This window comes from Danio rerio, chromosome 8 (assembly GCF_052040795.2).
Source record: "Danio rerio strain M-AB ecotype USA chromosome 8, GRCz13ab, whole genome shotgun sequence".
NCBI classification, from domain to species: Eukaryota; Metazoa; Chordata; class Actinopteri; order Cypriniformes; family Danionidae; genus Danio; species Danio rerio.
This window is the reverse complement of record NC_141028.1, coordinates 9,684,938-9,700,000: the sequence shown is the minus strand read 5'-3', so window position 1 is coordinate 9,700,000 and position 15,063 is coordinate 9,684,938. Positions and strand designations below refer to the sequence as shown.

At 36.7% G+C, this 15,063-nt stretch overlaps 1 protein-coding gene across 1 annotated transcript in view; it reads right to left on the bottom strand.

The window, feature by feature from the left end:
* mbd1a (methyl-CpG binding domain protein 1a) overlaps nt 1-13,403 on the bottom strand; it is a 36,954-nt gene extending 23,551 nt beyond the window's left edge. The window contains 2 exon segments of the mRNA NM_001309889.1: nt 7,426-7,929; nt 13,319-13,403. Coding sequence (NP_001296818.1) covers nt 7,426-7,679 — 254 coding nt within the window. The 5' untranslated portion in view covers nt 7,680-7,929; nt 13,319-13,403.
* Nucleotides 13,404-15,063: the final 1,660 nt, after the last annotated feature.

Genomic DNA, 15,063 nt, shown 5'->3' with positions numbered 1-15,063 from the left:
AGAACACTAATACTTTTTAAAATAATGCCCTAAAATTACATTCTGAGTGACACGGTCAACCAAAATATGCATTCATTTTCTTTTCGGCTTAGAACCTTTACCACAGCGGAATGAACTGCCAACTTATCCAGCATATGTTTTATGCAGCGGATGCCCTTCCAGCTGCAACCCATCACTGGGAAACATCAATACACACTCATTCACACTCATACACTACAGACAATTTTAGCTTACTCAATTCACCTATACCACGTCTTTGGACTTGTGGGGGAAACTGAAGCACCCGGGTCGCCCAACCAAAAAATATCCTGGCTATACTGATATCACAAAAGATTTGAAATTGGCAAAGATTTGAAAGCTCAAATCGCGAGTTATAGGTGAATTTGTTGTCAGTTAGATGAGTTGCTGAGTGAGATTAAGTTAGCAAGCCTATAAGGAATTCCTAATAGACGTACATAGTTATACAACATAGTTAGTCATAGATAGTCATGTGGCTGCTAATATGAGATCTCAACTAAGAATTTGCAAAGAAAACCTTTCAGCCAGCATTTGGTAAAGTGTAAAGAATTTTTGAATCCAGCAACAGGTAAAAATATTAATTTTTAAAAACCAGTATTACCTGCTCTACTTGTAATGTGGTCTACATCTTAAAATGTCAGAGCCAAAAGATAAACAAATGGAAGTCATCACATCAGTTGAAGTTGCGAATTAGTGAAGTTAGGGCTGGATAATATTTCGATATCAATATATATCGCGATAGATTTTTTTTCAATAACGGTGACATGACTTTTAAACCTATTTCCGGTATTTCGATATAAATTTCCCATTTCTCTATTCCTCAATATGGAATAATATCTTTGTCAAAATTGGAAAAAAGCCCTTATTTTGGGGTTGTTGGCTTAGAAGTGGTATACGTACTACACATGAGCTATTTAACAATGGTAAACTTATATCTTATAATGATTTGGAAAAAAAAGTTTAAATTAGAAGAACAAGATCATTTTTTTTTAAATACTTACAAATCAGACACTGTTTTGAAACAAAGGTCCCCTGGGTAGGAATAGGAATATGTTGAAAAAATTTTACAAGCTCCCAAATCAGCTTCAAAAAGTATCTACATTTTACAAAATTAGTTCAAAGATTAATTATAAAAAAAACTTGACAATTTAAGACAAAAAGATATTAGTAGTGATATAGATAAAGATACCTGGGATAGAATTCTTTATCAAAGTAGAAAATTTATAAAAGAAGATACTTCATTCATTTTCTTTTCTGCTTAGTCCCTTTATTAATCCGGGGTCGCCACAGCGGAATGAACAGCCCAACTTATCCAGCACATTTTTACGCAGAGGATGCCCTTCCAGCCGCAACCCATCTCCGGGAAACATCTACACACACATTCAAACACACACTTATACACTACGGAAAATATAGTACATCCAATTCACCTGTACCGCATGTCTTTGGACTGTGGGGTAAACCGGAGCACCCGGAGGAAACCCACGCGAACGCAGGGAGAACATGCAAACTCCACACAGAAACGCCAACTGAGCCGAGGATCGAACCAGCGACCTTCTTGCTAAGAGGCGACAGCACTACCTACTATTATTACACAGCGGGTATTATTACACTCCAGTGCGACTTTTAGAGTGGGATGTTTAGATGGTGATAAATGCTGGAAATGTAAACAAGAGATTGGTACATACTTTCATGCATTATGGCAATGCACAAAGATTCAAGCCTTTAGGGAATCTGTGTTTAGACAATTAGGTATTATGTCTGGGATTTAATATCCTTCTCTCACCCAGGATATGCCTTTTAGGTGACAAAACTGAGGTTCCACATATTACAAATGATGAGTTCACTATGCGCATTACAACAGCAGCACGAACAGTTGAACCCAGAAGTTTACATACAAAAAAGACACATAACCATTAAAAAAAAAAAGTCAGATGTTATTGTGACTAAACATTTTCTCTTTTAGGTAAGTTAGAATTTAGGGTTGAGGCGATAGACGATGCTATAGTCTATTGCTGATGGCCGAAAAACTTCACGATGCTGAGGCAGCATGGCGATCCATCGACCTGCCCCACATTTATATTGATATATAACTTTTTATTTGCTTGTCATTTTAATAGCAAAAACAATCTTTCCATGAGCTGTGTTAACTTTTACAAATAGCTGCCCATTGCACGGCTGACAGCATCGTGAGAATTAAATAAGGGATTATGCAGTACCTCTCACACTTAAAATGTGTAGATTCAGTGGCAAATGCTGTTACCTGCAAACCCCGTCCCACAGACTTTACAGTGAATGGCTTTCATTTCAATGGTTTTCATAGCGGACTTGAAGCCACTGAAACTCTTTTATCCACTCTTGGAAAAGTGTAAAAGGTGGATTGAGCACATGATCACTAATAAGATGTGCCATTATTAGTAACTGTAGGTGTTTTCTAAAACAAAATCTGTCAGTGTTATTTTTATTCTTTCATCTACAGTGCTTCACATTTTCGCGCTTGTAGCTCCTGTTATCTGATCTGAAGTCAGAAGGCCTTCGACTAAGTGATTGACAGCTGATATTAACCAATCATTCGTGTTCAGTTCTAGAGCAGTGGGCCAATAAAAAAAGCACGAAAGCGGGGCAAGCAGTGCGGGCTTTTTTAACTTCAGCAAGTTTACAATCACATAAAGGGCACCTATGGTGAAAAATCTACTTTTTAAGCTGTTTGGACAGACATGTGTGTAAGTATCAGGCCCGGATTGGCTAATCGGGAGGACCGGGAGAATTCCCGGTGGGCCGGTCCGTTTTTTGGCCGCGAGGGCCGGTGTCCCTAGTTCCAGAATCGGTTGCTCTCAGCAGTCACACTTTTTAAAAATTATTTATTTATTTACTTGACCACAGCCTTCTTATTCATTATTTTACCGCAGCTCTGCTCTTTTTATCTATTTTCACGTAGCCTCGTGAGCAGGATGCAAGTTAATGATGATATAACTAGATAAGTCGCCTTTCAACGTGCAGCTGTTGTGGTACAGTGGTTAGTACGTTAGATTATGACGCGGCCAACCTGGGTTCGGTCCTCGTCTGAGTAACAATTTTTTTTTTTTTTCATTTTTATTGTTAAGACATAATACTGTAAAGGTTGTTGAACATTTGAAGTTCTAAAAGTGCTGTTTTCTCAAAAAAAGACATGATAGTGTAATTAGAAACTGAATTGGAAATAACCTTATTTTAATATAGTCAGTGGTGAACTGAGGTGGGCCGGTCTGAGGCTTGAAACTCCAGGGCTGAAAAAGAGTCCCACTCCGGCCCTGGTAAGTATAGTGTACAGACCGTCATATTGGGGCGATATAAACACACCCAGTCCTTTTTTTTCCAATTTAACAACAAAAAAACGGTGGACAATTTGGAGCGGTTTTCAGACTAACCGCAACTTTAAGCAGGAGTGCGGTCCCCCCGCCCACCAATATTGATTGACAGCCTTGCATCACGATCATATCCTCAGTTTCTTGTTGCACGTCCGCCATTTCCAGCGTGTGAGTCAAAGCAGTATCACTAAAGGAACACCCTTGCTCTATTTTTTGATAAAAGGCTCATTGGGCTCAACACAAGATCAATATTCTCCACATTATCGCTCTAATCGGAATTCTTGCTTGTACCTTTTGCGTGGCGCCGTGCATTTCGGAGTTCTGGGCGTGGGTTCTGTCGGGGTGCACGCAGCGGAGCTTCGGGTCAGCGGCTGGGCGCTGCGTGAGTTTCTGTCGGGGCACACGCGGCGAAGCTTTGGGTCAGCGGCTCGCGCTGCGTGGGTTCTGTCGGGGTGCACGCGGCGGAGCTTAAGGTCAGCGGCTTGGCGCTGCGTGGGTTTCTGTCGGTGTGCGCGCAGTGGAGATTCGGGTCAGCGGCTCGGCGCTGCTTGGGTTTCTGTCAGGGTGCACGCGGTGTACAAGCTCGACACTTTTACACCGAGACTATACAAAGACACAAATGATTTTGTACTCTCTGCTTGGTCTGTGTCCGACTCGCACATGTACGGCTGAATGCTCATCCTAGCTTAGCTTAGCTTCTCTGCCTGTCAGCCTGTCTGTTGCAACCACAGAGCGTAAGAGCTCTTGGCTCCGCCCCTTTGTTACATTGGGCGGGAAGCTGAAACTGTGAAGCAACACGCCCCTAAAACAGCAAAAAGTGTAAACGCCCCCAATATAACACTTTTTAACACATTATAATAAAAACATCTGAACTGTGTGTTGAACTGAACCTAAACTGGCACACTCAGAAGAACCATCATATTAATATTAAATCATAAAAAAGGGGTAAACTATGTGCCCTTTAATCTATTTCTGAGCATTGCGTTTGGCATTTTTAGGTGCGATGATGCATTCTGCATAAATTTTCCATACATCTGCGCGGGCGGTGAGGATCACTGTGAAAACAGTGAAAATGTATGCACTCGCACAAATGCTTCCATAATATACTTTTAGGTCGCATAGATAAAATGTTGGGCACATATGCGACCAAAACGGTCAAGCCGTAGTATCTTTACTTGTTACTATTTTCTTATAATAATAATAATAAAATAAGGAAGTTATCATCAATCACAATACAAATTACAGTGAGCTCCAAATGAACTCTCGCCTCCTTTCCCAGCTTTGGGAAAAAGCCATTAGAATGACACAGATCACTGTGCCTATTCATGCCAGAGTCCCACGGAAAAAAGTTGTTGACAGGTGGTAATTTGTGTTATTGCTTGGTTATAGGTAAAGCAAAGACCATGTGGGTCAGCCGGTCAGGCTGTGAAAACGGTAGGCTACAATTAATTAATTCGTTATGTATTAATCGATATTTAACAACAACAACAACCACCCCCACCTACGATGCCTTCGTCCATGGCGATGTTTCACATAAGACATCATACGATGCCAAATTGGTCAACAACGTACAACCCTATTAGGATTATCACATTTTTTTCTGTTCTGCTTAATAGCAGAATAATGAGAGAGAGATTTTTTGAGAAATTGTTATAACTTTTCTTGAAAGTCAAGTGTACATACAGTGAGATTATTCTGCCTCTGAAAAAGCTCAGACGATGGTGTCAAGGTTTTGGAAGTTTATGATTGGCTAATTGACAACATTTGAGTTCATTGGAGGCACAACAGTAGAATAGTCATTAAGGAAAACCTCGAACACACTGCTTTCTCGTGTGACATGGGAAAATCAACAAGCCAGAATTAACAAAAAAGGCAGAATACACTTTGCTAAATTACACTGGGAAACAGAATAATGTTTGGAGACATGTCCTGTGGTCTGATGGAACTAAGGGTGCTTTCACACCTACACTTTTGTTTCGGAACGTGTCTCAATTGCCCAGTTAGCGCGGTTCGATTGGCATATGTGAACAGGGCAATCGCGCTCTGTTCCGCGCCAAAGTAATCGCTCCGAGATCGCTTGAATGGGGTGGCCTCGGCTCGATTGAAACGAACCCTGGAGCGGATCGATTGCAGTGAGAAAGCGATCCGATCCGAGCGCGGTTATATCACAGTGTTTTATGGATATGTAATAGGCTTACAGCTATATGAAGAGAGAATTATGAGTAGGGCGGGAAGTTTCGCGAGTCTCCGGATGCCCGCAAACGAGTGATGATCTCCCGGTAATCTCGCGTCTCTCTCCTAGTCCTCAAATAGGCATCGTCGCGCACCCTTCTCACCCCTCCCCACCGGTCTCTCCTCAGACACGTCACGCGCGCACCCTGTCAATCACCACCAAACCAACACCTCTCCTGACAGCTGAGCGGGACGCTGCAAAATAAACCCTGACACCCTGACCAATGTAAGGAGAGTTTACTCGCACGTGACTTGTTTTAGCTCTTTTGGTCCGATTAGAAACTTTGCAGTGTGAAAGCAAACCGCTCCAAGAGCAAAGAGCAACAATATAACAATTTTAATCTCTGTTTCGGAACAACTGAATCGATTCACAGGTGTGAAAGCACCCTAAGATTGAACTGTTTGGCCATAATGACCAGAGATGCATTTGGAGGACAAAGGGGAAAGCTTACAACCCTAGGAACACCATCCCAACTGTAAAGTATGGGGGCGCCAGCATCATGTGGGGCTGTTTTGCTGCAGGAGGGACTGGTCCACTTCACTGCATAGATGGCATCATGAAGAAAGAACATTATGTAGAAATACTGAAACAACATCTCAAGACATCAGCCAGGAAATTAAAACTTTGCCACAAATGGGTCTTTTAAACAGACCATGACCCTAACAACACTGCCAAATTAGTTAAAATGTGATTTAAGGACAACAGAGTGAATGTTTTGGAGTGGCCATCACAAAGCCCTGAACTCAAGCAAGCAATACAGCCAACAAATCTGACTCGGTTACACCAATTCTGTTAGAAGGAATGGGCCAAAATTCTTTCAAACTATAGTGAGAAGTTGTGGAAGGAGACCCAAAACATTTTACCAAAGTTATACAGTTTAAAAGCAAAGCTAAAAAATACCAATAAAATGTATTTAAACTTTTGACTGTCTAGAAATTAATAAAAAAAATTCTCTCATTATTCTGGCATTCAGCAAATATAAATCATTGAGAAATCCTAACGGGTCTAAAACAGTAAACGTTTAGTTTTTTTTTTTAAATGGATATGTTCCTTTTTTTAGAGTGTACGTAAACTTCTGGTTTCAACTGTATAATACTGAGGTTTTGGAAAGATATTTAATGACCAATACTAAATTATGGATAGAATCCATGATTGAGAATGTATCATATGATAAAATGTTGATAGATATATGGGAGATTTTAATTTCCTCACTTGAAATATGAATGTATCTATGCTGTTATGCTCTGTTCTATCATATATATATATATATATATATATATATATATATATATATTTTTTTTTTTTTTTTTTTTTTAATTATCAAGTGGCTGTCTAACTAACGACACAATGTGATTGACTGTGGGACAAACGGGTGGAGTGAGAAGATTGTCACACACGGAGGAAGGCATTGTGCTGAAACGTCTGTGTTTTGTATGACCTGAAGAATGTAAAATAAAAACTATACAAAGCAATTATTTAATGAGTGCGAATCCTGACCTTCTGAAGGACACCTTTCTGATATTAAATTATTAAAGAACGTAAAAAAAAAAACATAAAACCAGCTTTATCTCAATTGAGCTTTCTAATGCCTCATTTCCACTGAGCGGTGCGGTACAGTCAAGTACAGTAAGGACAGTTTTGTACAAGTCACCCTGATCATTTGTACCATTTTTGACTACTTTTGCAATAAAACAAGCATCAACAAAAACAACTTGGTGATAAAAACTGTAATAAACACATAATTCAATGTATTCTCAGACATTTTGACCTCTCTTTAACCTTCAAACATGTAAACAAAACACAAGGAATAGTCAGGTAGGCACATACGGTTTTTCTTTAGTTTTTCTCCGGTTGATCCGTCCAGCGCTCATGAGCTCATCAACACCAACTTCCTCCTCCTCCATAGGCTTCAACCAATCAGGTAATAACTCAACCGTCACTTTGCAGGACATGTCGTCATCCTCAACGTCACTATCAACGTCTTCTCCGATCGGATGCATCTCGTTTAAGTATGCTGGCACAGCGTCTTCTGGTTTCAAGATCTCAGATTCAGGTGATAGCTCGTTCAGCTCATCCGTCATATCCGATCTCCTCCTCCAGCCTCACATGGGCCTTTATTTTATCAGTAGATTTGTGAGACCAGTAATCGTGAGTCATCCCAATAATCTTCAGGCTCACATTTTTAAACAGGAAACAAAATGACCATTTAGATCACAAAAGTGAAATAAATGCTTTAAAAAAATGACGTGAAAAGCCTTGATCGCATTCAATGTCAATAATAATCCAGTGTTTCATCCATGACTTTGCTGGTTTTAGATCATAATGATAATCCTGTGAAGAAAAAAAAACAGATGTTAGGGAAACTAAGTTAAACAGCAAATTACATTCTCTTACCAAGATGCTAAATGTGACATTGAAAAAGACTGCAAGCAAATCACACATCGGGATTATTGCTTAATAAATAAAAAGGAATATGTCTTTTTATTTACGTGTTTATTTTACGTGCTTGTATTGTGAGCTGCATGCCAATAGCTTATAAGAAAGCAGCTACTGCACCGATGTAAATAAAATGCCTGTATTAAATTGGGCTGTTGCTCGAGCGAGCAGAAACACGATAGACTAGCGTGAAGCAGAATATTTATAGAACGGGGCTGAAACGAGCGGTTGCCATGGTGATGCTTTTTGCAGCGAGCCCAGCAGTGACGGCAGAGAGGTCACTACAAATGAGCTGAGAACATTCGATATCTGCAATGCAGCGCAATTACTATGGCAATGAAAAACGCTACGCTGCAGCAGGCACTGTTCAAATTTGCACTTCATTTCCTTAAACCCTAATTATTAGTAATTAAGATCAAATGTTTAAGGGCAAAAATGTTGAAAGGTTGATCAAGATAGTGAACACTACTACAATGCAATACAAACATGACAAACTCGATTTAATCAGCATCTCAGTAGAAAACTAAACCTTGCTGTTGGTTTCAGCTCAAATCTAGATCACAGAGGGATTTGTTTATAGTTCAAAATACAGTTTGTTGAGCAAGATGATTATATTTTGTGAAGCTTACCAACTCAACAAGGAATTCATTAAATCTGTTTAGAAATAGTAAACATCAAATCCAAAGTTGGATATTTTCAACCATCTCTTATAAGCAGAAACAATCTATATAATCTTCAGTTTATTCTTGCTACTAAGAACAAAGTATGCACTAGATTTGCAAGTTATATAACGACCAAAACTCTTCATGGTAACCTCCAATCTAGTCATGAAACTCAATATTTGTAGAGATGAAGAAATTGCAGAATTCTCTAATCTGTTCTCTAATCTAACAATCATAGTAAACCACAATTAGCTGAAAAGCAAATGTGCTTGTTAATCATTCTCACCCAAATGAAACTCAAATTCTCAAAAAACTAAAATCTATAAAAGGTTTAAAAGAATAAAAAAAAGCAACTTGTGAACAATGTTTCAACAATTATAATGGGATTCAACAGAATCTAAAACAGTTTGTTTTTATTTGGTAATCAATGTTGTGTTTGTACTGTGTTTCCGGCCCTGTTGTTTTGACAGCATGACAAGAGTCCAAATAACAATATTTCACACAGAAACTAGGTGAATAGTGTATATTTAATATACAAGAGTCCTAGATGCCCTATGCAATGTTAAAGGTACTTATTTAATGACCAAAACATTCAATCTAGTCGTGAAACGCAATACGAGATAAACAACTAGCAGATTTCTCCATTAATACTGTTGCAAAATAAACAGAACTCACTGATGTAAAAATGCAGAACAGAGCAAAGACAGTAAATCACAATTAACTGAAAAGCTGAAGTGAAACTTAAAAATTACATCATAAAAAGATAACATTTAAAACATTTAACAATCCTTATAATGGGATGCAACAATCTAAAAACCCTAATTTTGATTTGGTAATAATCGTGTTTGTACTGTGTTTACTGTGATTATGGCACTGCTGCTTTGACAGCATGACAAGAGTCCTACTAATGAAATTTCACACAGAAACGAAGTGAACGGTGTATATTTAATATACAAGATTACCAGATACCTCACGAAAAATGCAAAAGTACTAATTTAATGACCAAAACCTCCAATCTAGTCATGAAACGCAATATGAGATGAACAACTAGCAGATTTTAATATCGACACAGTCGTGAAATAAACAGAACTCGCTGAAATAAAAATGCAGAACTATCATAGTAAACCACAATTAGCTAAAAAAGAGAAAGTATTTGTTAATCATTACCAAATGAAACTCAAAAAATAAATAAAAAGTTTAAAAGGATAATAAAAGTAACTTATAAACAGCATTTCAACAATTATAATGAGATGCAACAGAATCTAAAATCATTTGTTTTGCTTTGGTAATTATTTTTGTGTTTGTCCTGTTGCTTTGACAGCATGACAAGAGTCCTAATAACAAAATTTCACACAAAAACGAAGTGAATGGTTTATATGTAATATATAAGATTACCAGATGCCTCATGAAAAATGTTAAAGGTACTAATTTAATGACCAAAACCTCCAATCTAGTCATGAGACGCTATATTTGTAATGAGATGAACAAAGAGCAGATTTCTCCATTGATACTGTTGCTAAATAAACAGAACTCGCTGATGTAGAAACCCAGAACAATCATACTAAACCACAATTAGCTGAAAAGCAAATGTGTTTGTTAATCATTCTCACCCAAATGAAACTCAAATTCTCAAAAAACTAAAATCTATAAAAGGTTTAAAAGAATAATAAAAAGCAACTTTTAAAAAATGTTTCAACAATTATAATGGGATGCAACAATCTAAAAACGTTTGTTTTAAATTGGTAATTATGATTTGTTTGTACTGTGTTTACTGTGATTATGGCATTGCTGTTTTGACAGCATGACAAGAGTCCTACTAAAGAAATTTCACACAGAAACAAAGTGAATGGTGTATATTTAATAAACAAGATTAATAGATGCCTTATGCAAAATGTTAAAGGTACTTATTTAAGGATCAGACTCTTCAAGGTAACCTCCAATCTAGCCATGAAATGCAATATGAGATGAACAACTAGCCTGTTTCTCCATAGATACTGTTGCAAAATAAACAGAACTCACTGATGTAGAAACCCAGAACAATCATAGTAAACCACAATTAGCTGAAAAGCGAGTGTTTGTTAATCATTCCACCCAAATGAAACTAAAAACTATAAAAAGTTTAAATAAATAACGAAAACTTTTGAACAACGTTTCAACAATTATAATGGGACGCAACAATCTAAAAACTGTTTTGATTTGGTAATCATCATTGTTGTGTTTGTACTGTGTTTAGAGTGATTATGGCACTGCTGTTTTGACAGCATGACAAGTGTCCTAATAACGACATATCACACAGAAACTAAGTGAATAGTGCATATTTAATACACAAGATTACCAGATGTCTCATGCAAAATGTTAAAGGTATTTATTTAATAAACTCTTCATGGTAACCTCCAATCTAGTCATAAAACGCAATACGAGATGAACAACAAGCAGATTTCTCTTTACTGTTGCAAAATAAACAGAACCCGCTGACGTAAAAATACAGAACAGTGCAACCATAGTAAACAACAATTAGTTCAAAAAACAAAAGTGTTATTCAGTCTCACCCAAATGAAACTAAAAAATGACATCATAAAAGGATAACGTTCAAAAGCGTTTCAACAATCCTTATAAAGGATGCAACGCAATCTAAAAACCTTTATGTTTGTACTGTGTTTAGAGTGATTATGGCACTGCTGTTGAGACAGCATGACATAAATCCTAATAATGAAAAAAAATAAATAAAAAAAAAAAGAGTCCTAATAATGAAATTTCGCACAGAAACAAAGAGAACAATGTATATTGAATACACAAGATTACTACGCCTTATGCAAAATGTAAAAGGAACTTATTTAATGACCACCTCCAATCTAGTCATGATGAAACGCATTATTTGTAATGAGATGAAACATTAGCAGATTTCTCTATTGATTCTGTTGCAAAATAAAGAGAATTTGCTGAGGTAAAAATGCTGAACAATCACAATAAACCACAATTAACTGAAAAGCAAATGTGTTTGTTAATCATTCCACCAAATGAAACTAAAAAAAAAAAAAACTATAAAAGGTTTCAAAAAGAATAATAAAAACAACTTTTGAAAAACGTTTCAACAATTATAATGGATGAAACATAATCTAAAAACCTTTGTCTTGATTTGTTAATCATCATCGTTGTGTTTGTACTGTATTTACTGTGATTATTGTGATTATGACACTGTTGTTTTTACAGCATGACCAGAGTCCTAGAAATTTCACACAGAAACAAAGTGAACGGTGCATATTTAATACACATGATCACCTGATACCCTAAATATAATGTTAAAGCTACGTATTTAATGTCCAAAACCTCCAATCTAGTCATGAAACGCAATAATTGTAATGAGATGAACAAACAGCAGATTTCACTATTCATACTGTTGCTAAATAAACAGAACTCGCTGATGTAAAAATGCAGAACAGAGCAAACAAAGTAAAAGCGATATTAACTTAAAAGCGAAAGTGTTAATTATTCTCACCCAAATGAACTCGATAAAAACATCATAAAAATGTTTCAACAATTAAACCTTGTCGTTGTCCTTATAATGGGATGCAACAGAATCCAAAATGGTGATTTCGTAATAATCGTTGTGTTTGTACCGTGTTTATGGCATATTGTACTGCGTTTACTGTGATTACTATGATAGTTTTTTACAGCATGACAAGTGTCCTTATAACAAAATTTCACACGGAAACGAAGCTAAATACGTATATTTAATATACAAGATTAATATTTAGATGCCTTATGCAAAATTGTATTGACAATTTTGTATTTTTTTATAAAAATACGTTTTTGACTAAATTGACAAGAAATACTGTGACAGATTACGTGTGACCTAAATATTAAAAATATGCATACATTTCAATATGAATAATTTTTAATATAAGTGTTTACACTCGTGACACATTATTAATTGATCGTACAAAAAACGCGTCATCGATATCATATGAAAGATCTGAATAGACGATCAATTTTATTACAGCGCCCAATAAACTAATTAAAAACTTAAAGTTTTAGTATAGTTTGCAACCCTGTGCATCTCCTAACCCATACACCAGGCGATAACATAATTAAAAACTATCGGCGAGCTCAGTAAACACATCGTAAACATCGACACGAGTTTTCGCCAGCCTCCATTACAGATCGCTCGCTCGCTCGCTCGCTGCTGGAGGAATGTGCTCCCGACTCGCGACCAGAAACACGCTTTATATGTCGTGACATCTAACAACAACAGTGCCGAAAACCGCGCGTTTGACAAGCCTATTTCATTGCCAGCCTCCCTTAATATTTGTGTAACACTATAAGGACACGATAAGTTTATTTACACGACTCCAGAACGTCCATTTCGCTGTGCTGAATGAGCTCCAGCGGCCCCCCCTTCTGTTGTGACCCTCCCCTTCCACACTCCCAATGCTTTCAGCGGTGCAGCCTCGAAACGACTTTCTGAACGCTTTCTGCTGCACGGAAACCACGCCGATCTCTCGAATATCAACAACACAGCGATATCTCCTATTTTTGACGTTGTCTACATTTTATAAACACGCGATTCGGTTGTGCATAAAATCAAACACTCGAATATTTTGGCAGTATTTTGACAGTCTTACCTCATCGCGTCTCACGCACTCGATCGAGCCGTTCGTCTGCGCCTCGTTCTCCCCGATCAGCGATACTTTCGGTGATTCTACTGCGCATGCGCGAACTCGGGCTTCGTAGGAAGTCCCACGCTTTCGAACAATTAAATTTAGCGATGGAGTAGCGTTTGGTCAGTCAGCGTGCAAAAATAATTGCCTCTAAATTAATCCTCTTGTTAAAAGCAATGATGCACAGCATCACCGCTTCTACATACAACAACAGCAGGTTCTCGCACATTCTTTGATGATACGTTTGTAACAATATAAATAATTTTTATATGAATATCGCCCACTCTCACGCGTCGCTACACTGAAATGTTTCTAGACCCCACAAATACGCGACCCACTTGCCTGGACAAATAAAACCTAGGCTATATTAGAATAAAAAAATTTCAGTATAATTTAGTTTTTTGGAATAGCTACTTTCTTATTTAGGGTACATACACACAAACGAATTGCTACAAACGCCAAAACGCCTTTGAGTTTTACACTTGGCCAATATCCATTTCCGGTTACTTACCTAGCCTAACAGATTATTAAACTTCTCGAAATTAAACAACCTGATTAACAGTCAGATTAGTTTTACTTCAGAACCGAGGCTGTAGCGAGATATGATTTTGTATTTGGCTATTGTATATTTACTCTCTATTCCTGTTTTGTTTTTACTTTACCTTTGTCGTCATTCTTGTTATAAATTATTCCTAAAACCTAATTAATCTTACCTCTGAGTCGCGTTATTCCAGTCAGGCCCTTGACGTGGATCAGAGACCAGAGCAAAACAAAAGTATAAAACATTTTACTTATCATGCACCATAATTATGGCCAAATAATTTAATAAAAAAAATGTAATTACAAAAAACAATAATACATATTGTACAGTTACCTCATATTCCTCAGAGTAACGGTTATGTTCCATCAATGAAACGTTAAACCCTGCACTGTAAAGAAATACTGGTTGCCTTCAGTTATTAAGTTGAATCAAATTAACCATGTGAGTCATTTGAACTCACGAGTCATTTAAAACAGTTTGTGTAACTTATAAAATTAAGTTAGAACATGAAGAACTTAGTTTAATAAGTTACGACTAAATAAAAACATGTTATGAATAGGGCCAGACAGAATCTGCAGACATTTTTTTGCTATTTCTGTACAGAATTTTGTAAAAATTCTGCGGATTTATGCAGAATAATTTTAGGAGTACTGCAATTAAAAACTCAATATATGAAATAAAAATAAAATAACACTTATTTAATGTTTACGATGTAAATCCAGTTAGATCCACAACAAAGCAAGTCTCTTATAGTATAGATTACTAAATATAAATTTTTAAACTGTATTGTAAATAAATCATATAACCATTTTCATATTAATCAATGATATTACTGAAAATAATTAAAAAACTGAATATAAATTTACACACATTTACACAAGTAAATAAATAGACATGATGGGCCAAAAATCTGCGGATTTCTGTGTGCACAGATTTCGTGTGTGCCTAGTTATGACTAGTTAATGGTATTTTTTTAAGTGTGGAAGTATTAAAATCATGTTTAGGAGCCCAAACTTTGTTCCTAAAACCAAATATTTCTTGCTAATTAATTTACGTTTGGAAATATTCATAACATAAACAAAACACTAAATTTGAACTAAATTGAAATGATTACGTAATCAACCTATTAAACCAATGTGAATGGCTAAAACAGTTCCTTTATGCAATA